General features: G+C 46.9%; 1 protein-coding gene across 18 annotated transcripts in view; it reads left to right on the plus strand.

Moving 5' to 3' along the window:
- Positions 1–7,922: 7,922 nt before the first annotated feature.
- The window catches only part of LOC104030153 (homeobox protein Meis2), a 173,764-nt gene continuing 160,282 nt past the window's right edge, over positions 7,923–21,404 (plus strand). For 6 of the 18 annotated variants that reach the window (XM_075713308.1, XM_075713309.1, XM_075713310.1 and 3 more), the window contains exons 1-6: positions 9,364–9,375; positions 10,418–10,650; positions 12,284–12,425; positions 12,963–13,013; positions 13,762–13,812; positions 14,701–14,850. In XM_075713308.1, the coding sequence (XP_075569423.1) occupies positions 9,364–9,375; positions 10,418–10,650; positions 12,284–12,425; positions 12,963–13,013; positions 13,762–13,812; positions 14,701–14,850 (639 nt within the window). Of the gene's footprint in view, positions 7,962–9,363; positions 9,376–9,859; positions 9,869–10,417; positions 10,651–12,283; positions 12,426–12,962; positions 13,014–13,761; positions 13,813–14,608; positions 14,610–14,700; positions 14,851–21,404 lie in introns of those variants that run through there. The other 12 variants (XM_075713314.1, XM_075713316.1, XM_075713318.1 and 9 more) reach the window with 7 other exon arrangements.

Here is a 21,404-nt window from a genome sequence, read left to right on the forward strand (position 1 = left end):
CCACCCCCATGATAATTAAATGCTCCAGCCTTTTCTTCTCTCCTCCATGCAACACCTTGGGATGTGAGAAAGTGATGGCAGCTCTCTTCCCTCGGAGCTCGAAGTAATTGTAGAAGGGCTGATGAATTTCTTGAAGAAACACTTGCCACACACTGAGGAAACCATCTCCTAGCAGGATTTTACAAACCAAAGTAAACAAAGCACCCCAGGGGCGATTTCCTCCTTTTGCGCAGCTTACTTCTCAATTTACCTCAGAAGGGATCGCAAACACACGCAAGAATTACAGCAGAAATCATACTTGGTCTGGGGAAGATATTCCGGATGAAAAGAAGCAGAGAAATTGAAAGTGTTCAAAGGAAGGGACGGTCATTAAAATACCTGCCAGGCGCGCTGCCGTTCCCCAAACCAACCTTTCCTTCTTCCCCCTGAACTCAGAGATCTCTTCAGCATCTCTTTAAACATACATACCCCTGGGGGAGGAAAAAAAAAAAAAAACCCACAAAAAAAAACCTCCCAAGAGAAAAAAAAAAAAGAAAGGAAAAACCCCACACCTCAGGTCCATCTTACCAACGCCTTTAAAACAACCTCATCCTCCCGAAACGGGTGGGGTGGGGAATGAAGTTACTTGGCTAATTTCAGTGTTTGCTCGATCGAAGAGAGTTTAGTGTGTAAATGGATTTATTTATTCCTGAGTTTTCCCATCCCTCAGCTGGGCTTTTGGAGAAAATTAGAGAGAGGTGTCTGAGCCCATGCTAATAAAAAAATCAGCGCTTACAGTTAAAGCGAATAATCAGACCGGATCAGACCCTGATAAAATGGGGGCGGGGGGCATCTAATCATCAAATGCCCAGTACTGCTTCCAATTTGCGTTTTTCCTTTGGGCTCCGAACCGTTAAGAACAGATCACACATGTTTATTGCTCCTTTTGTCTCCTCCTTTCTAGCAGGCTCCAAAGCCTCTCGCGTGTGTGCGCGGTTCGGGGAGCTGCTGCTCTCTTTGGGAGGGTTTCGGCATTCACAGGTGTGCTTTGGCTCGTCTCTGTCTCCCTGTACAGTTTCCCAATTCTCCTGAAGGGTTTCATCTAGGTGTGAGGGTAGAAAAGTATTTAAATTCTACCGGGGAAATAAGGGGGAGCGGGGCGGGGTGGGGGGGGTGGGGGGGGGAGGAATTCCCTCTTATGGCAAGTTAGAAATAGCCCAAGCTTTCCAAAGGGATGTTTAAATTGGACTTAATGGAGCAATATCTCCACTTTTTTTTTTTTTTTTCCTCTTCAGCTATGAGTCCTGAATCCTTTCATTAAACTGACATAGATTTCCAGAGATGGGGAAAAGGAGGGGTATCTGGGGTGGACATTTTATGTAAATGAGCAAATCCGAAATGTATTACAAATCCACTGTAATAAAACTGACAGTTTTGACAGTATTGACAACATAAATATATGTTGGAACACAGCACTTTCAGACACTTAACCGATGAAGCAATAAAAAGATTCGACTACAATATTTCAAATAATCGACATTGATGTTTTGATACATCATTTTTATACCTCGAATCGATCTATCACTCTGTGACCGGTCAATTTTAAGTAAAAATCTGCTGCAATTATTTACGCTATTGCCAATGACGACCTAATAACTGTTTTCAATTAATTACAGCAAAACTAAGCATTATGAGGACTAATCGGCCGTATATTCCCTTGTACGGTCCCTTGCATTTCTTGTATGGAGAGCAAACACATATATGTATATTGCATTCTCTTTGTGGGATCAAAAGAAAGACGTACAAAGGCGATCACAATCTTTTAGGGGGAAAAAAATAAACCACCTCTCTTTCGGGAACACACCGCCGGCTCTCATCACGTACTTCTAGGAAACACGCTATAATATTTTGTCAGCTCTTTCTCTATGCAACACCAAACCGGGCTCCTAAGATTTTTTTTTTTTCCTTTTCTCTTTGGGCTGCGCGCTGAATCCCACTTCAAACAATGGGCCGAGCAGCTCTTGGGGAAAAAAAAAAAAAAAAAGAAGAAAAAAAAAAAAAAAAAGGGAAATTCGTGCTTCGAGTGATCGTCTGTGTGTTGTGAGAGTCTCCGTATCATTTCAAAAGAGGTAGGAGGATATTGTTCTCTCCGGACCGAGAACCCCAGTGTAAAAATGAGAGCGCTCCTCTTCTGGAGTTTTATAGGCAGCTGGAGAACAAAAGTGAATGTTGTGAGGGAGCGAGAACAGCGAGCTCTCAGCAGAGTTTGGAGCCTTCTCGGATGCTCTGATATTGCACTAAAGCGATTTACTTTGCCCTAACTGTCCTTTTTGTTACGATGTCACATTGGAAAGATGGATTTTGTTAATGCTTCGGACTTCTTCGAACAAATGCAAACTAGGTTTTTAACTAGCCTGGTGGAAGCAGCCTGCACGGCGTTAGTGGGAAGCCCTGGCAGGTATTTTTCTCTTTCTGGTTTATGATGGAAATAGGCACGTTGGCTGTTTATGGTCTTCACTTTTACAAACCTCCCAGCCTAAGACATAAAAAAAAAAAAAAGAAAAAAAAAAGGGCTCAGACGAGAGCTGACATCAGCGCTTCACACGCACCCGCGTGCGATAAGGCGCACAAACCCGACGGGGGTCACCTCTGTGCCCCTTCCCACCGCGGCCCCCTCCCACAGCCCGCCCGGTCGGATGGGATGCCGCGGAGGGGGGGTGGGTGGGGGGGGGTCACACCAAACCAAGCGCCCAAAGCCCCGCGGGGAGGCGGAGGAGGCGCGGAGCTGGGGACAGCGCTCCTCTCCGCGCTGGGTGTCCCGCGGGGGTGGGGGTGCTCGGGGGTGGGGGTGCTCGGCGGGTCTGTGCGGGCCCTGCGCGGGTGTGCGCGGAGCGGCGCGGAGAGGAGCGGAGCGGAGCGGCGGGCCCCTGCTGGAGCCCCGCCAGGTAGCGCTAGAGGGCCGCGGATGGCGGCGCCGCGCCCCGCCGCGCCGGGGGGGGGGGGGGGGCGGCCCGGGGGGCGGCCCGCCAGCGCCGGCTTAGAGCCCCGCGGCCCGGGGGGGGCGAGGAGACACCCCGCATCGTTCGTGCTTCCTGGAGGGTTTGTTGGGTTTGGGTGGTTTGTTGGGTTTTTTGGGTTTTTTTTGCCTTTAAACTAAGGGGGGAGGGGTGGAAGAAAGAGAGTTAAAAGGGAAGTTAACAGGTAAGTAAATGAACCTCCTCCTAATCCAGCTCCCAAAGATCTCAGTCATACCGCAGCCGAGGTCAAGAAAAGTTCACCGTGATGGGCTACCATTGACTTTCTGGACTGGAAAGATTTTCGAAAAATAATAGATTGCTGAAAAGCAAAGTACACCATTGGCAGGCGCGGGGGGCGGGGGGGAGTGGGGATGGGGATGAGGGCGAGGAGCTAAATGAACCCGGTGATGTGCAGAAGCTAAAATGTGCGTGATTTCACAGGGGCACCCGAGGTGGGACCTCGAAAGTCCTGCAGCTGCGGGAAGTCGGAGGCGAATCAAAGTGGGCTGAGCCGAATAAAAAGTGACTCAAGTTGTAAGAACCAACCGTAAAGGCAAAGTGTAGTTAAGAGCGATTTTGGGGGTAGGAGTTTGAACTGCGGCATAATCCTGATTATCAAAAGGAAAAGGTGCTATTTACACCCCACGCTTCGCCTTGCGAGCAAAACAAAAAGAAAAATTCCCGTGGATTTTACTACGGGGTCATGCTGATGTAATCCCGCAGCCACATTTTACCAGGCGAATTGCTTTCTTCATTAAATATGACACGTTCCTAGAACGATAGTTCAAGATAAAACGCCAGTTCAAATATGCAAAATTTTTCATCCTGTTCCGCGATATCCTTAGCCCGTCCGGGGGGGAGTTTTGCCTGCAAATGGAGCCTCTGGGTTTCCCAACACAATGGCATCATCCAAAAATACTTGAACTCGGCACACAAACAAACAAACATTGAATAAAGTTACAAACAAGATTAAGGTTCAAGTTATTTGTCCCTGTAGCAAGGCGTCAATTGTTCTAACAGATGTAGGGACGCTAAGAGGATTTAAACCACGCGAATTTAATAAACCAGATTAGCAATAGGTGCTTTCCACAAATGCTAGGAACCGTAAAGTAAATCTAGCCTAAATTACCCATCAGACCAGAGCATCGCCTACAAGGAGGGCAGAAAATTTCCGAAGGGGTCCAATAGGATTTCGTGCAAGCATGGCTTGTTTCCCCCCCAAAAAAACCCCTTTCTATTTGCATTAAATCTTGCGCTAAGCGCACACGCACGTACAAAACAGTGGTTTAAGAACCCCGGTGGGATATATTCCTGAAATCTGAAATATTACCTGTTGTGCCATCCGCTTTTGCAAGGCTGTGGAAAAAGGGGGGGGGGGGGGGGGGGGAGCGAGCGAGCGAGCGAGGCATGTCTCAAAGCCAGCAAAGGACTAAGATGCCACACTTCGGAAAGGCTGATTGAAAACAGACTCTTCTTAAGTTTTAGAGGATTTTCTCTCTCTCTCCCTCCAAGGGCTAAGAAGCCGATTTGGGAGTTTGAAGGGAATAGGTTTCAGCGTCCATATTTGTTCTGGTGCACTTGTAAAATGCGATTTGAAGAGGATCTTTAGCCCTCTGATTGTCTTTGTATTGTTTTTCTTGAAACGGATCTTTTGCCCTTAATGAATCCCCACACAGCTGGACAGCTCCTGCTCGGACACTGAGAGCGCTAACCCCAAACTGACCCCAATTTGACACCACAAGATGAAATTTTACCGCCTGTTAAAACCATTTCCAGCCTCGGCAAAAGGAGCTGGCTGTTGACTGAGATGCACTTCCATACCGGACACCTCATTTCTCTTTGGACTTTTGAGCCGATCTAAAAAAAAAAAAAACCCAAACCCAAAAACCCGAAAAAAAAAAAAAAAAGCCAAACACACACACCCCACCGACTCGTCTCTCACACTTTTCCTGGAAACAGCCTTCGCTGTGAAAGTGATGCACGAGAAATGGAAATCAGCCAATTTAATTTTCCCGAATTACTGTGTTTTAAAAGAAATATGTCACCAGGCTGGGGGGGGAGGGGGGGGGAAGTAAATAAAAAATGACCTAAGAATGTGGAAGCCCCCACCCCCTGCATGCACATATCCCATTTTCCTCCGAGTTCCCAACAGCATCTTTGTTAATAGCTGAGTACTTTCACTTAAGGGCGCTAAATTGAGATTCCTTTTTAATGGCTAAACTGTAGCGCTTTATAAACCATGTTCTCTGTGTGCTTTAATCCACTGGGATAGTGAAGAGGAAAAAGGCTTCAACTCTTTTCACGGGGAAAAAAAGACACAGGAGGAACAGGAAAGCCCTTCATTTACCATATGAAATTTCACTTTCTATCAAGTTAAAATAATTTTTTAAAGTTGGTCCCTGTCCCAGATTACACACATGCACAGCAGGGCGAGCCAACGCAGGGGGTTAATTAGTTTAGGAGGGGAAAAAGAAAAAAAAAAAAAAAAAGGAACAAGTGAAAGGAGCAGCATTGAACACTGCAAAAGTCTTTGGCTGCTTTTTTTGCAGCTTTGATTTTAGATTTCTTAGTCAAGAGAACCGAGATCTACAGGGACTTCTGTGAAAAACAGAATTATGAAAAAAAATTCAGGTCTAAAATTATATCCTAAGCAATGAAGCGCTTTCTTCTACGGGAGCCAAGTCATCTAAAAACTTATTTTTGAGAAGAAAACTGATGAACTTCTCCCACAGCTTGAGCTCTGAACAAATACATGGAGCCTTCAATGGAGCTAGGTTACTTTTGCACGGCCACGTTACAAGTAAAGACCTCTTCTTTGGTGATACCGAAACTATTTGAAATGAGACACACTTGTATATCTCAAGAGGCGAGGCTCCGGGTTTGCACTGCCTCGGTTAAAAAACAAGTTTGGAAGCTACAAATATTTTAACCATGTCCTCTAAGCTGGCTGTATGGGCTGTATCACAATCAAATGATTTCACGCAAGTTTAGAAATCTGGTGTCTCGGGGGCGGGGAGGGGGGGTGCGGGGGGGGGGCAGAAAAAAACCAAATAGCATTCACCGATGGCTAGATCTTTAAAAAAAAATCTGTTAGAAAACTACAGCTGTAAAAGTAGGAAAGGATTTGCATAACCTACTGCTCTGTAGGTCTCCGTGCACCCAAAGGATTAGCCAAGCATTCATTACCATGAATATCTTGAATTACGTTACCGATTTATACGACAGAGTATAAAATACTGCACAAGAAGACTGCCTTTTTCCCTGCGAAATGAATCGACTTAACTACTGCTTGAAAGAGATCTACATACTAAGGGCTTTTTTTACTCACCTCTCTTTACAGTCCCGTGAAAGTCAGTCACAGCAATTCGGTTGCTCTTAGGACTAGCTTTAATCTTGGAGGAGATCCTCTAGGAAAAAAAACCCGGGTCTGCTCTCCGGCTTCTGGCGGGTTTTAATCAGGGTGCAACTCTGGCTAAAAGTAGGAGAGGGACTTTTCTCCATATTCCCCCCATATTTGTAAATACAGCCCCGCTCTGCAGGGCTCGGCGCTATCGGAACCCGCAGGAATGCCCACTGGCGTTTGTCAGCCCTCCACACTATCTTTCTTTATATGTGAGGGCTGATTTCCCGCAGACATCATTGTTATGATGGCTCATTTAATCAAACTGTTTAATTGCTCCGGTAATCACTATCATCATCACAGGTACTCAATCATTCATCATTTTGGAGGGCTTTATTGACCTCTGGAGCTCATTCCCTACGCCTATTAAAATCAGGCCAAATATCTGTAACTACCCCTTGAGTCATTTTCTTAAAGTTTAAAAAAAAACCAAAAAACAAAACCAAAAAACCAACCCTTAAAATCATCGTCACCATCACGAAAAGCAAAGCAAAGCAAACCAAAACCTAACTGAATACATAGTATTTTTCTGCCGTGTATTTTTTAAAAGCCATCTATGTATGAGGCCACATTCACAACCGGGTACATAATCATTGATAAATCCCACTATTAACGGGATAGTCTGTTTTAGATTTTATGTGCAGGGGACCGTGAACGAGGGTGGGGGGCTGGGGAGGACAAAACTGCAGCAATCGATAGTTTGACCATTGCTCCTCCCCTAAACTTCAAGCATCCCCCATGATTGATGATCCCGGGTAGCTTTGGTAATTGACTGTTCTGAGGTAAGGCATGTTTTAGCTCCAGCAAAGTGATTGGGCGAGAGAAACGCACCAAAATTAACGCGCGTGTGTGTGTGTGTGTGTGTGTGCGCGCGTTTGGAAAAGTTCATTTGGTGCTCAAGGGTGGGGGGTGCATCATCTCACTTAATTTGCTAAATAACCCCACTGTAATTAGCACTACCATTAGAAGGCATTACCGAGCTAATACTTCAGCATACATTCCACAAGCGCAACGTCGATGTACGGCAAAGTCCAGCAACACACACGCGTAAATACAGCGCTCACGCCCGGATCCGCTCGAAACGAACATGCAAACAACAACAACAAAAAAAAAATCTACATAACATCTGGATCTCTGCTACAAAAGGCTGAGCATGACTTTGTTTTTAAGCCCCTTTCAAGGGCTGGCAGCCTAATCGCAAAACTAAAAGGGATTTCCCCCTCTCCCCCTCCCCCCCGCACCTCTCCCCCCCAAGACATCCACAGCGTGCTTGATAGCAGCGATCACTTAATGAAGAGCGGTGCCCAACACGGTTTGAATGAGGCGTTCTCTCCATGCCCTGGAAAATTAATTTTTAGAAAAGCACGATGAATTGTCAGAGGAAGGCACCCGCAGCCGCCGCGCTCCCCGGGGCGGCTCCGCTTTGCGCGGCCCCCCCGCCCCCTGCCCCGCAGCTCTCCGTGCCCCCGGACTCGCATACCGTTGGCGGCAACAGCGATAGCCGGCGACTTAAATAAATAATTCAGCGCACAGATCAGACGCTAAACATCGCGGGTGCTCGGAAGGTATTTTGTTGCTAAAATAATCTAGCGCAAAGCAACGCGGGGCCGGGCTCCTATCGCACTTTTCTTCTCGCTCTCTGCAGTTTTCCCCTGCCTCTCCCCCCTCTCGCACACACGCACTCTCCCCGTCCTTCCTCCCCTGCCTCCCTCCCTCCCCTCCCTCGCTCCCTCCCTCCCTCCCTCGCTCCCTCCCTCCCTCCCTCTCTCTCGCACGCTCGCTCGCTCCTTCCTACACGCCTTGCTTCGCTCGGGGCAGGGGCTGCTGCGCGGCTCCCCCCGCGCGGCGCCGCGGCCGCCCCGCCGCCGCCGCCCCGCCGCGCTGCGCCGCGCTGCGCCGCGCCGCGCATCCCCGCCGCTCCGCCGGCTGGGGGGCCCCGCCGCTCCCCGCCGCCGCTGCCCGCCGCCGCTCCCCGCCGCCGCCGCCGCCGCTCCCCGCCGCCGCTCCCCGCCGCCGCCGCCGCCGCCGCCGCCGCCGCGCTGCAGGACTGGCTATGGCCACCACTACTTCCGGGTTCCGTCACTTCATTCTCCCGCCGATCAGCGCTGCAAAACTGAGCCTCTTCTATAAGGCAGCCAGCAGCCAACCTGCCAACACTTACTGACACTCACTCATCTCAGAGAGCGAGGGAGAGAGGGAGACAAAATACCTACCGGGAGGAGGAGGAGGAGGAGGAAAAAAAAAAAAAAAAAAAAAAAAAAAAAAAGGAGAGAGGGGGAAGTCCGGGCTTTGCAAACTATTCAATTTTTCTTCGCATCTTTCCCCACCCCCCCTTCACAGTACTTTAAAAAAAAAAAAAAAAAACAAAACCAACAAAAAACCAAAACCAACAACAACAACAACAAAAAAAACCAACCGACCCTATAGCGATCCTAAAAGGCAAAACCCGAGCGCGGAGTTACTGGAAGAAGAAACCGGGGTTAAAAAGATTCCTCCTCTCTTCTTCATCATCATCAACCATCATTCATTCACTACCTTGACATTCCCTGGCTTTGATTGACAGCTGGAGTGGCAAAAAGCCATGAGACACGACAGTTTGGTTACATGTGGGTTGCTGACGGGCCGATCGTAACCTTCAGTTTGGGGGCTTGACAAATTTTTTTTTTTTTTTTTTTTTTTGCGTAGAGAAAGAAAAAAGGAAAAAGAGAGAGAAAAAGGAGAGAAAGAGAGAGAAAAAAGAAGAAAACACAGAAACTCATCGTGATTCTTGACTGTTTTTTATATACTATTGTTGTTGTTATTGTTGTTGTTATTATTATTTACCCATATTGGAGGATAGGAGAAGTCTATAAGTGGGTTGCAAAAAAAAAAAAAAAAAAGGACTCTTCTTCACTCTAAATCACTTTCTTTGCTGGACTGGGATATTAAATATACGACACATCCAGGAGTTTATTGGAGCGCAGACTGATGGCGCAAAGGGTAGGTTTAAATCTCCAACACTTACCTATATATAAATCCTCTCTTAAGAGGGGCCTGTCCGATTTGCTCTCCTCTGTTGCTGATGATGATGGCGGCCACTATTAAAAAATAGCAGCAAAAATTATTCACTAGCTTTCTGTGTGTGTGCGTGAGTGTCTCTCTGTGTGTGTCTCTCTCTGCAATTGTTCCACGCTTTTTTCCTCTCTAGCTTTTCCCCCAGCAGCGCGATTTCCCTGCTCTCTGCCTGCTCAGTAGCACGGGTTTCACAGGGGAAAGCTTGCTGCTGCTGCTGCTGCTGCTGCTGCTGCTGCTGCTGCTGCCGCCGCCGTTACTGCCGCTGCCTAGGAAAGACTAAGAAATACATATGTGTGTCTGTGTATATACGAACGTATATATATGTATACACATATAGCTGCTTCTTTTTTTTTTTTTTTTTTTTTTTGTCTCTGGCTTTGACAAGGACAAGGGGAATTGCTACTAAATAATGTTTCTGGTAACTTTCAGATTATTTCCCCCTTTATCTCCCCCCCCCCCCGATGCACCCTACCTTTCCTCTCTCCTTCCCAGTGTTGATTTATTTATATAGTTGCTTTTGATTCTGCTTGTTTATTCATTTCTATTTTTTTTTTTTTTTGTCCTTCCTTTCTAATGCAGAGTAACTCTAGTTTCTCTCCTCCGTTTCCTTCCTTTTCATCCCCGTTTCCTCGCTAGGGTTTCCGAAGAGGACCATCTCCCCCCGCACACGCAGGCAGGCACACACACACTTTCCCCCTTTACCTCTCCCCGCACCCCCACTCCTCCCTCAGCCTCTCCGGCCCCTGCTCCCGATCCCAGTCGATTTTCATTTTGCACATTTCTCTCTCTGTTGTGGCTGTTCTTGTTTTGTTTTGCTCTGTTTGTGTCTGTCCGGGTGCTTTACTCTCTTCTGACTTTTGTTGTTGTTGTTTGTTTGTTTTTTTACCCCCCCACCTCTCTCTCTCCCCCCCCCCCCCCCCCCTTTCTTTCTCTTTCTTTCTTCTCTTCCGGCCCGTTTTTTTGACAGTACGATGAGCTGCCCCACTACGGCGGGATGGACGGAGTAGGGGTGCCGGCGTCCATGTACGGGGACCCCCACGCCCCCCGGCCGATCCCCCCGGTGCACCACCTCAACCATGGGCCGCCGCTCCACGCCGGCCAGCACTACGGCGCCCACGCCCCGCACCCCAATGTCATGCCGGCCAGCATGGGCTCCGCTGTCAACGACGCCCTGAAGCGGGACAAGGATGCGATCTACGGGTAGGTGCCGCCCGGCGCCATGGCCCGGCTCGGCAGCGCCGGTGCCCGCGGAGCGGCGAGGGCAGGAGCGGGGCGGGCGGGCGGCGGGGGCTCCCGCGGGGCCGCGGCGGCGGGCGGGCGGCGGCGGCGGCGAGCCGAGCCCCGGAGCGGAGCGGAGCGGAGCGGGGCGGGACGGGGGGGGCAGCCCCGGCGGGAGGGCGGCGGCCGGGCAGCCCCCAGCCGCCCGCTCCGGGGGGAGACCCGCGCGGTGGCACTGCCGCTGCTGGCCATTGCAGGGCGAGTGCAAGCCCAGCCTGACTCCTGGCTGAGGTGCCGGCACCCACGGGAAGCGGGTCCTGGAAAAACAGACCTCTCGGGGAGAGAGGCTGCACTGGGGGGAGGCGTTGTTGCCTTGTCTTTCTTTTTTTCTTTTTTGGTTTTTTTTTTTCTTCTTTCTATTTTCCTTTTTTCATTCCCCCCCCTCCCCCCCGTGGGTTTTTTGTCTTTCTCGGAAAGGCCCCAGTTAGGAGTTCAGACAGGAGAGGTGGCTCTCATTGCTCTGGATTTTAGTCGGAGAAGTGTTGCTCTGGTGTTCTCCTTCGTGCCGTAATAACACTCGTCCAACACTGTAAATAAAGAGCTATTCACATCGCAGAAGGTAGTAAGAATAAAAGGGATTCGCTTCTCGCAAGCAGCTCTTCCCTGAGACAGAAGGAATAAATACACTGGGGACACCGAGCTGAGTTTTCGATTTAGGAGAGAAAGAACATGAGGAAAAAGAAACACGTACCCAACAAAACTCAAGCCTGTGCCAGGGCATTGCTTGGGGGGGAATGACACCGATTCCCTTCAGTGCCTTTTAGAAAAAATACGAAATGAACCTAAAAGGAGAGATAGTAACATCTATGACAGTGCGTGGGGCCTTGATCAAGGCACCAAAGGGGAAAAAAGACAAATGCATGCTTACTACTTAGCACGCAGATAATTTTTTTTTTCCTCACTACACCAACTATGGGAAAATATTTCGCGAAGTGCTCCCTCCCTCCGCCCCCTCCCCAGCTCACTTATCTGGACAGCTGGTATTTTACTTGGGTGTGCTTCCTAAGCCAGGAAACTTCACCACATTTTTGTTAGCAGGCCCCTCGAAAAATAAAATTACGTATTAAGTAGTTTGCAGTTTGCCTAGCCGTGCTTCTCATTTCAGGTCATAGCTGGAGGGTAGGGATGGGATCTTCCAGGTTTCGCGTTATTTTAAGCTGTGGCGAAAAGTGTAAGATTCCCAGCTGAGCTGCTGCCTGCGTGAGCGTGTTCGGTGCCTTGTGCGTTTGGAGGAGAGGTCACTTTTGTCCTCATCTGTGGGGACGGCACGGGGGATGCGGCTCGGGTACTGCAATTTCAAAAGGGGGGAAAAAAAAAACCCCGACCCCAAACCAACCCCACACACCACCAAAAGCCGCATTTTTATTTGAAAATGTTGCTCTCCCCCGCTCTGCCCGAAGCAATACTGCGAGGCTGCAGAGCGTGGCTGCGTCCGTGTGTCCGCGTCTGTGTGTCCGCGCATTTAAAAAAAAAATATATATACTTGTTGATTAGAGCTCTTCTTTCCCCCTCTCCCCCACCCCCTCCCCTCTCTTTGTGTGCCACTGCCCGGTAGGCACCCGTTGTTCCCCCTCTTAGCTCTGGTCTTTGAGAAGTGCGAGCTGGCGACCTGCACGCCCCGGGAGCCCGGCGTGGCCGGCGGGGACGTCTGCTCCTCCGACTCCTTCAACGAGGACATCGCCGTCTTCGCCAAACAGGTCCGGCACCTCTCCCCCCGCCCCCGGCCCTTCCCAGCACTCCCGCCACCTCCTCAGCTCCTCGACCCGCACGGCCGGGCGCTCGCAGGGGGCAGCCCCCCCGCCACCGGCGCCCCCTCTCCGGCCGCCGGGGGGGCGGGAGGGGGCGGCGGGGGTGCGCGCTGCCCCTGACCCTCCTCCGCCGGGAGCCCCTCCGCGCTGCCGGGCTGACTCCCGGCCCTCGCCCGGCAGCGTTCGTGAAAGGGCAGTGTGGCTGCGGCCGAGTTTTGGAGGCAAGGGAGCGGGAGAAAGGCAGGAGATGAAAAGGAGAGGGCTCCTGGGGCAGGGCCGGCCCGGCGGGAGCGGAGCGGAGCGGAGCGGAGCGGAGCGGGCAGCTGCCCGCAGCACGGCTGGCTCCGGGGCGGCCGTCCGGGTTTTGACCTGACCCGTACCGGCCAGCTTTGTCCCCGGGGCGGGGGGGGGTGTCCCCCTTCGAGAGACTCGGTCACAGCGCTGAGAAGCTGTAATTCACGCCGCTCTTCCTTCTTCTCCACGCAGGTCCGCGCCGAAAAACCACTTTTTTCTTCAAATCCCGAGTTGGACAATTTGGTAAGGCCTGCTCACCCCCCCGCCCTTCCCCACCCCACCGCCAGCTGCCGGCAAGCGCCCTCCGCCGTCCGGGGCGGCGGGGCAGGCGGGGCCGGGCCGGGCAGCCGGGCTGCGCGGCAGGGGAGGGGGCGCGCCGGGCGGCTGGGGGCTACCGGCGAGAGGCTACCGAGAGCCGCGCTTCTGAAGTGGGCCGGGGCGAGCTCCCGAGCCCCAGTGCCTGGCAAAGCCGTGCCTGAAAGCCCCGGGAAGCTAAAGTGAAGGAAATAACTGCTTAAGAAGAGAGAGCTGGAGATTTCTAACGTAATTCTTTTGCTAATGCGACCGATTTCAATATTCACAGTGCCTAAATCCGCTTGTAAAGAAGACGCCAAACTATTCGTCCCCCCCCCCCTCCCCTTTCTCCCGCGGGCGGTGGGGGGGTGGGGGGGGGTGTGTTTGACTCCTCTGCGGACCCTCAGAGATGAGGGCCGGGGTGTTGAGAGGGAGCGAGGAAAAGAGGAAGAGGTTTTCCCCAGGATCGCGGTAGTAAAGCGCTAATCACCGCTCCTGGAAGAAGTATGATAAAAATCAAGTGCTTAGGTTAAAGTTGGTCAGAATTGTTCAGGCGTGACCAATGAGCTAAAATCCTGGCTAATGACTGCGCACCCTGACAGCCCCCTTCTGCCCCTCGCCCACTCGGGCTCGCAGCTCTGCGCAGCCCCCGTGCTCCTGTCTCCCACGTAACCCCTTGCTCAAAACTTTCTTGCAGATGATCCAAGCAATACAAGTACTAAGGTTTCACCTTTTGGAATTAGAAAAGGTAAGAGCCAGGGAGGCGGGCGGGGGGCAAGCCATTCCCTCGCTGTCCCCCCTGCCTCCCCCCCCCCCCGGACTGTTTGGGATGACTTGTAAACATGGCCAGAGGAGATAGGGGAGACGCGGGGTGATACTGTAACCTGTACCATCAGAGCATGTGACACCCGACAGCCATGCTCAGCCCAGCCCGGCATTTTTATTTTTTTTTTTTCCCCAGTGTATTTTCAGTTTTTAATATTATGAAACCCCTTCCATCCTTCTTACCCCTTCCCCCAGTAGAAGCTCTCTTCCTGACTCGGAAATAAGATGTTTAACAAACAGAGAAATGAACGCACTCCTGCCTTTCTCCAGCTCTGGCAGGCATATTAACCCCAAGCAAGCACGAAATGTTTGGAAGAGGCAGGGGGCCCCGCGCGGCGTGGGGAGGGGGCTGTGCCCTGGGACGGGAAGGGCTCTTCCCACAGCCTCAGCGAGCAGCTTCGCTTTACTGCTGCCGGCCACACAGACCTTTTTTTTTTTTTTTCCCACCCCGGTTTAAACCGATCCCGTCCCAAGTGACTAGTTGTACCTGTCTGGGCTGTGTATGCTCCAGAGGTACTGCCTGGGTCCAGCTCCCAGTGTTCTGATGTTATCGTCGCATCGGATTTTCCTCTGCGCGCCAGCCTGAGCCCACTATCTCTCTAACTTGTTGCTGCGGCAAGTCTCTAGAGAATAATATGTGCTGCAACAATTTCTCTATTGTTTCCTTGCCTTCAACTATTGTGCCCCTTAATTAGAGTTACTTGTGGAGTAGATCGGAGGGTTTGTTCTTGCTACCAAAAAAAAAAAAAAAAAAAGTTGCAATCCGATATTTTGCCATTATTGATACTACTGTTCGTGTTACTGTTTTCAGGTTCATGAATTGTGCGATAACTTCTGCCATCGGTACATTAGTTGTTTGAAAGGAAAAATGCCAATAGACCTCGTTATTGATGAAAGGGATGGCAGCTCCAAATCAGACCACGAAGAACTCTCAGGATCTTCCACAAATTTAGCCGATCATGTAAGTCCTTCTGATTTCTTGATGGCACTTTTTAAGACTTTAACCTGCTTAGAGGACCTGTCCCCAATTTCATTGTTTTGCTGCTGTTGTTATTACTACTACTACTACTACTACTACTAGTACTACTACTACTACTGCTACTACTTCTTTAACCTCTTGCAGGGGCTCGGATCCTGTCTTTTTACCCTTTCTTCCCTCTGGCTCTGCAGAGTTGTAGAAATGCAAAAGGTTCCTTCTGTTTCCATCTGTAAAGCAGCGAGTTTGCAGTGGTTTGTAAAGTTTCCTGGTCTGGGCGGCTTGGCGAGCTAGCAAACTGTCGGTTTGATGTGGGGATCGGTGCTTTCTCTTCTTCTTTGCCAACTCTGTAATCAATGCAGTGAAGTAAGGAAACGGAGACAAGAAAGTTAGGGAGAAAGTTTGCTGATTTGCTCCCCCCTCCCCTCTCGTGGGGATGACAAGTGATGAGAATTATTGGCAATACTACATTGCATTAAAAAAAAAGGGTTAGCACATTAGAGTTTCCAATGCTTGTGCTTTATAGCAACTTATTGTCAGAATATGGACTTATTGCCAAACGCCTGAAGCATCTTCATAATAAAAGACAGTAACCTTGATGAAGCAATTATTAACAATGTATTACAGAAAGCTGGAGAGAATGATGATTGAGTAACCGTAGGTTAGCGGTTGATTTTAACACTTTAGGAGTTGGTGAATTAGTGTTATGTGTGTAGGACTGAACGTTGGTGTGCGTGGTGAGGAGAGTGCCTTTGTTTTTCCGGGTTTTGGAGCGGCTCTTGTGATCCTTCAAAAGATGTAGACGCGGAGAGACTTCGGGATGTGAAGGGAAAGATTGCAGCTGGTACCGCAGAAAAGGGAAGGAATAGCTCTGGTTAAAAAGAGTAGGTGTGAACTCTAGTTTATTTATAGGAACGCATCCCTGGGGGGAAAAGGGGTTTACACAGTTTTAGATTCAACTGAACTCATAATCTAAATGATACAGTCTAATATTTTAGCGGTTGAAATATTAAATTAACACCCGGTGTGAAGTTAACCGTGCTTTCTGCACAGGCGCCTGCCTTTATTTCCCAGTGTGTTAAGAAGAGTAGCTGTAAGCCCAGGGAGAATGAGCTTTCTAGGAGCTTTTGTTTCCTTTGAAAACATGTTGTTTGTGTGTGTATTTGATAATTACATTAGACTTGGACTGAAGCTGAATTGGGAGATAAAATAATAATAAATTCTTCTAAATGCCCCCCTTCTGGCACGGCTTAGTTCCAGAGCCCGGGAAATATTTTTGGACCCAAGCCTTAGCTTTCATTTTCTCATTTGTGTTCGGTAAACATTGCAGGACAAGGTTTTTGTGATGTTTTACGTTTTAAATCTGTTATTTTGAGAGAAAAAAATGTATGCAGAGGTTCCTGAAAGTTTCTCTGCTTATCAGCTGTCTCACATGTAGATAATAAACTCTACGAGGCATGACACGGTTTCAAAAATATTTGTTTTATGGCATTTTACAACCCCAGATTCGTGTGCATAAGTATTCTGGGAGAGTACTAGAAAAGAGATTGTAATGAGTGGCAACCTGAAAGATATGGGGTCACTGTGTTTGATTCAGAGCAACAGAAAAAAAAAAAAAAAAAAAAGTACATGTTTCTCCAGTACAGTTTCTTTACAAGAGTGTGTTTCAAGTGGAAGTGTAGAAATGGAGCATGCTTATGTTTATATTGAAGAGATTAGATAAACTAGCCTGTTTAGGGTTCTGGCAGATGGCGAATGCTCAAGCCAATTTGCAGTTCGCCATTATAATATTTAAATTCACACACAATGATAGGACAGAGGTGGAGGGGGTTAGCATTTTGATAATTTGATAACTATTATCTTCCCTAAGAAGGATCTCCTCTTGCTTTTGTGGCCCAAAAAACAAACTCAAATAAATATGACAACCCATTTATCTTGCACCCGTTAGGGTTTACCACTTCATTGGGTATTATAATTTAAAGCCTTTTATTTCCTGGAGATTTGAGCTATAACATTTTTACTTTAGCCCCCTGCTATTTGTTTTGAAAGGAAGCAATAATTTGCGCAACCAGAACACCAACTGGGAAATGAAGAGTTGTATCACATAGTTACATTTTATTCATGCGTTTTGGGAAATGTGTCTCCTTATTGGAATTTTTTTTTTTTTTAATATATTAGCTTGTTTCCCCAGCAAAACTTTAACGCTCTTTTATAGCTTAGTCAAACTACCGTATGTGTACACATTTATATTTGCACTGTACAAGGTTCCAGCAGGAAGAAATCCACTTTAATTCATAAAGAAGGAAAAGCTTTTAAAAAATGGCTAATATAAACATGCAAGAATATCAAAAACCAAGCTATCATTTGTGAGCATCTACCTGAAAATGTAGTAGTTCAAGCATGCAAATTTGTCCAATTTGACTCTCCAGGTTTATTTTTTCATTTGCTTTGATATGCATATTTAATATATCGCCTCAGGCTAGATCTCATTTGGTGAAAGTTGGTGCAGGGGTGATGATGAGCCACTTCAGAAGGACAGAGACAGCATGTTGTTTCCTCTGTTTTATGTATTGGCCCGCTATTCTGATCCGTGGGTCTTCCCCTCATGGTTTTATTTGCACATGAAATACTAGGAGCATTTCAACTGATTGGCTATGAATAATGATAGCCAAAAAGAAGTGTAGTTTAATTTGTTGGGTGCCAAGGTTTCTCTTGTGGAGGTGACAGTTTGTGACAGCTGTTTGACACCCCAAAAATCCATACACCTCTATTCTTATTAAGTGGTATAAAGCTACACTGTGTGCGTTTAATGTGAATGTGAGGGGTAGTAGTGGTGACAGTGGCAGTGCTGAACTAGGAGCTAAGGCAGCTCTCAGTTTTATTCCTTTGCTAGACCTGAAAACGTAGCATAAGGGAAAGTAACAGAAAGAATTGTAGGATTAGCCAATATTTACCATAAGACTTTAAATGGGGTACTCAAACAGGGCATGCTTCCCTTTTCAAAATCTACTGCTCTACTATTTATATAACTTAATTGGAAACGAAAAACAAAATCAACAAAGGAATGACCCCTCGGAGATATACCTGTGCTGGAAAAAGGAGACAGCTGTGAGCGGTTTTGCTATACGTGTTTGGTAATAAATGTGTTTATCGAATTTTGTTTTAGTGCGCTATTAACTGTTATGTAATACAGTAAGCGTAAAGGGTCCAGGGACTTGGTAGATCAAATAGTGCAGCACTGGCCACAAGAAGCCGAAACTTTTGTTATTACTCTGCCGTGTTTAGTAAATATAACAGCCCATAATTAGTGTTTGAATTTTTAACACCCTCATATTTTTTTATTGCTCTGAGGTATTAGCTGTAGATGGGAAGAAGGTAATTACAGCTATGCCCTGGCTGAACCAGATCAGTCAGGGGAAAAAAAAAAGAAAAGAGGAAAGAAACCTTTCCAGCTGCAGTTCAAGTTGAGTTTCCCAGCACAGACAATTTATTATGGTTCAATATAAACATACTGGGCCCTATCCTGCATTCTGTGTTCAGCCTAAAATGTCTGTTGAGATTGCCAACAAATCTTTTTCTTTTTTTTTTCCTTCCGTTCGAGCTATTCAGATCTGAGAAACGTAATGCTTGTGAAATTTGGAGATTTTTAAACTTTTTGGAGCATATGATAACATTTTCTACTTTAATTACATTTCTTTCGTACCTGGCTTCACCTGGTGACACACAATTCTTCCTTTAGCACAAACCTACTTTGAAGCCTAGTAATTCTCCCATAGAAATTTATGGCTCTCCTTCTGCTGGCTTTCATGGGAGCAGGATCAGGGCCTCAGTCTTTCTGATATTTGTTTATATGTTCTAGTCAATTTGCAGCTGAGAGGTAATAATATACAGATCATTATTCATAGAATATAATTAAAAATGGATAGAAATGTACATACATCTCTTTTTTATAAAAGGACTGTTGACAGATTAGAAATCCGATGCCTTAGCTGTAGAAGAGAAATATTAGTCTGAATATTAAACCTTTCAGCTCTCAAATGAGGAGATACTTTTGTTTTGTACTTTTGGACATGCAGACATTTTACATTTCTTTAATATTTCTTCTCGAAGAATGGTCTGTGCAAATTCCTGACATCTTGCAGATGAGGACAAATAAAAATAGGGTAATATATATCTGTTCCAGTTATATAATTAAACTTCTAGGTAAGATTTCATTGAGTAATGAGGAAGTAATTGGGCGCCTGATGCTGCAGTCTCCAGGTATGCCGTACTTTGATGAACTTCAGTGGGAGTTTTGAGTATGCCAGAAACGGAGGATCAGACCCCGAAGGTGCCCTTTCTGTTTGCAGTGTGTCAGAAGGGAAACTAAGTAGCTAACTGCAACAATAATAAGGCAACCTTTTTTCTTTAATAACCGAATTTCTTAGCATGTGGCTTAAGACTTAGAATGTTACGGTAGGCGCCGTGCTTTCTGAAGGGGCAAGGAGCATCAGGAACTTTCCAAGGCTGTAGAGAATGTCGTGTGTTTCCTCTTCTTGATGGGCCGAGGTACACTGCAAGGGTACTCTACAGATCAAATCTGAATGTTGTAATTTTAAACTGGGTTCTCTCAAACTGAACCGATAATGTATTTCACTATCTGTTTGATGCTGGTGTTCCCTTTTTGGTTTCAGTTGTCTATCAGTCTAGATGAAGTGTAGCCACACAGAATGACATAGAAGGACAATTAAAAAAACCAACAAACCCCTGATTTTTCAAGTCTCAGTTCCTTGCTGACAGGTGGATTACATGTCTGATTTCAATCTTACTTGGAAAATACAAAGCACGTAGCTTTTCAGAACGTTGCCATGTTCTAGGAGTGTCAAAAATTCCTCCTGACACTTTCCTCAAATGCAAAATCAAGGGACAAGAATTAAAACTTGCACATATATATACATACATACACAAATATCTGATAGATGACAATGCCTTGTGTTTTGTTTAAATTGTGTAATTCTGATACAAAAAAGTTACCACATTAAATATGCACCTGTAAGAAAACAAACCTTAGTAATATCAGGAGTAGTCTTTTTTAGAAAACACACATATCATGTCAAATTAGAGTTTTTCACGGTTCATTTACTTATTGAAGGTGTCTTTATATCGTAAGTTTGTTCTTACTGTACTCCACAACAGTCTCTAAGAGTCCATCCTGAACTTTATACGTACAAAACATAGACAGACACAGATGCGCACACAGAAACACACATGCATGTATGTGTATAGGTTTCTATGTCTGGCATAGTATATCATCTTTTGATATATGGTGGTACGTAGATACAGAGTTTTGTGCTATCAATCACATCAGTCATTCCACTGTGTTTACAGGTGTTACTTTTAAGAACAACGTGAGCAGGATTTGGCTTGTATTTTGGGGGGGGGGGGGGGGGGGGCGGAGGAATGCCATCCGTATCAGTAATTCAGTTCAGTTTTGTGTTTGCAAAATTAATTTACCAGAGCAACCTCCAGACCTTTGAGTCCACCCATCTTCACAAAGAATGAGCTCTGTAGCCATTGTAGTTTCTTTTATGAAAGTAAGTTGTATTTTATTTGTTCCTGCAGGATCAATGGCTTTGCCCATTTCATCTGATAAAATGTACGGGCCTGATCCTGGCACAGCTGTATACTTAAAACTTCAGTTAACGTCTGTGAGCCAAATCCTGCTCAGCTTACTCACATGGGTATCAGCTGGCCTGATTGATTTTACTTCCCAGTTATAAATAAGAAGCAAATTCCTTATGGTTAATTGAGTCTTTAATATCACCATAAAAAGCAGTGCGAGATCAGAATCAGCCCTAGCGGGACCACATACACTCACAAAAATTAGCCACTTTGCCCAGTGGAAATTCTGGGCATACAGTGTATGAATTGCAATTTAACAGAAGGTTATCCTATATCAGATTTCTCTGTTATAACATCTCTGTTCAAGAAATCCTGCAGCAGTTAAAAAGTCTCACGGTTTCCACCAGATTTGCAGCATCGACAAAAGAGTAACGCGTCAGATTTGCTTTGTATACCAGGAGACTCTTGTCCTTTCTGTTGCTCTTTTCTAGATTTAGCAAAATTCAGTGGTGGTGCTAAATAATTTTTTTTTTTAACTTTCAAGGGAAAAAACACTGGCGAAATTGTATTTTCTAGGGAAGGCTGTGTGTGTAAATGAGAAACAGTGGATAGCAGCGGAGTGATCTCCTGTGGCCCTGCTAGTACAAGCTTTCCCCATATTGTCTCCTGCTTTTATATTAATTACAACTTGCATTATCAGCTGCGAGTCTGTAGCCCAGCAAATAGAAAATACTGCCCCTGGAGACCTAGCTTCTTGTATCTATTTTCCATCTCCTTCTATTGTGCTCTACTCAGTATTCACTGCTTTTCTCCTGGTAACACTGCTCTTTAACACAATTAGGTAAGAGCAAGAGGAGCACCATATTTGACTCCCAATTATTAGAACTACTGGGAATAGATACATGCGTGCTGTTTACCTTCTGTGGTACCTGGCATTA

The sequence above is a fragment of the Pelecanus crispus genome, chromosome 6 (assembly GCF_030463565.1).
Source record: "Pelecanus crispus isolate bPelCri1 chromosome 6, bPelCri1.pri, whole genome shotgun sequence".
Classification (NCBI taxonomy): domain Eukaryota; kingdom Metazoa; phylum Chordata; class Aves; order Pelecaniformes; family Pelecanidae; genus Pelecanus; species Pelecanus crispus.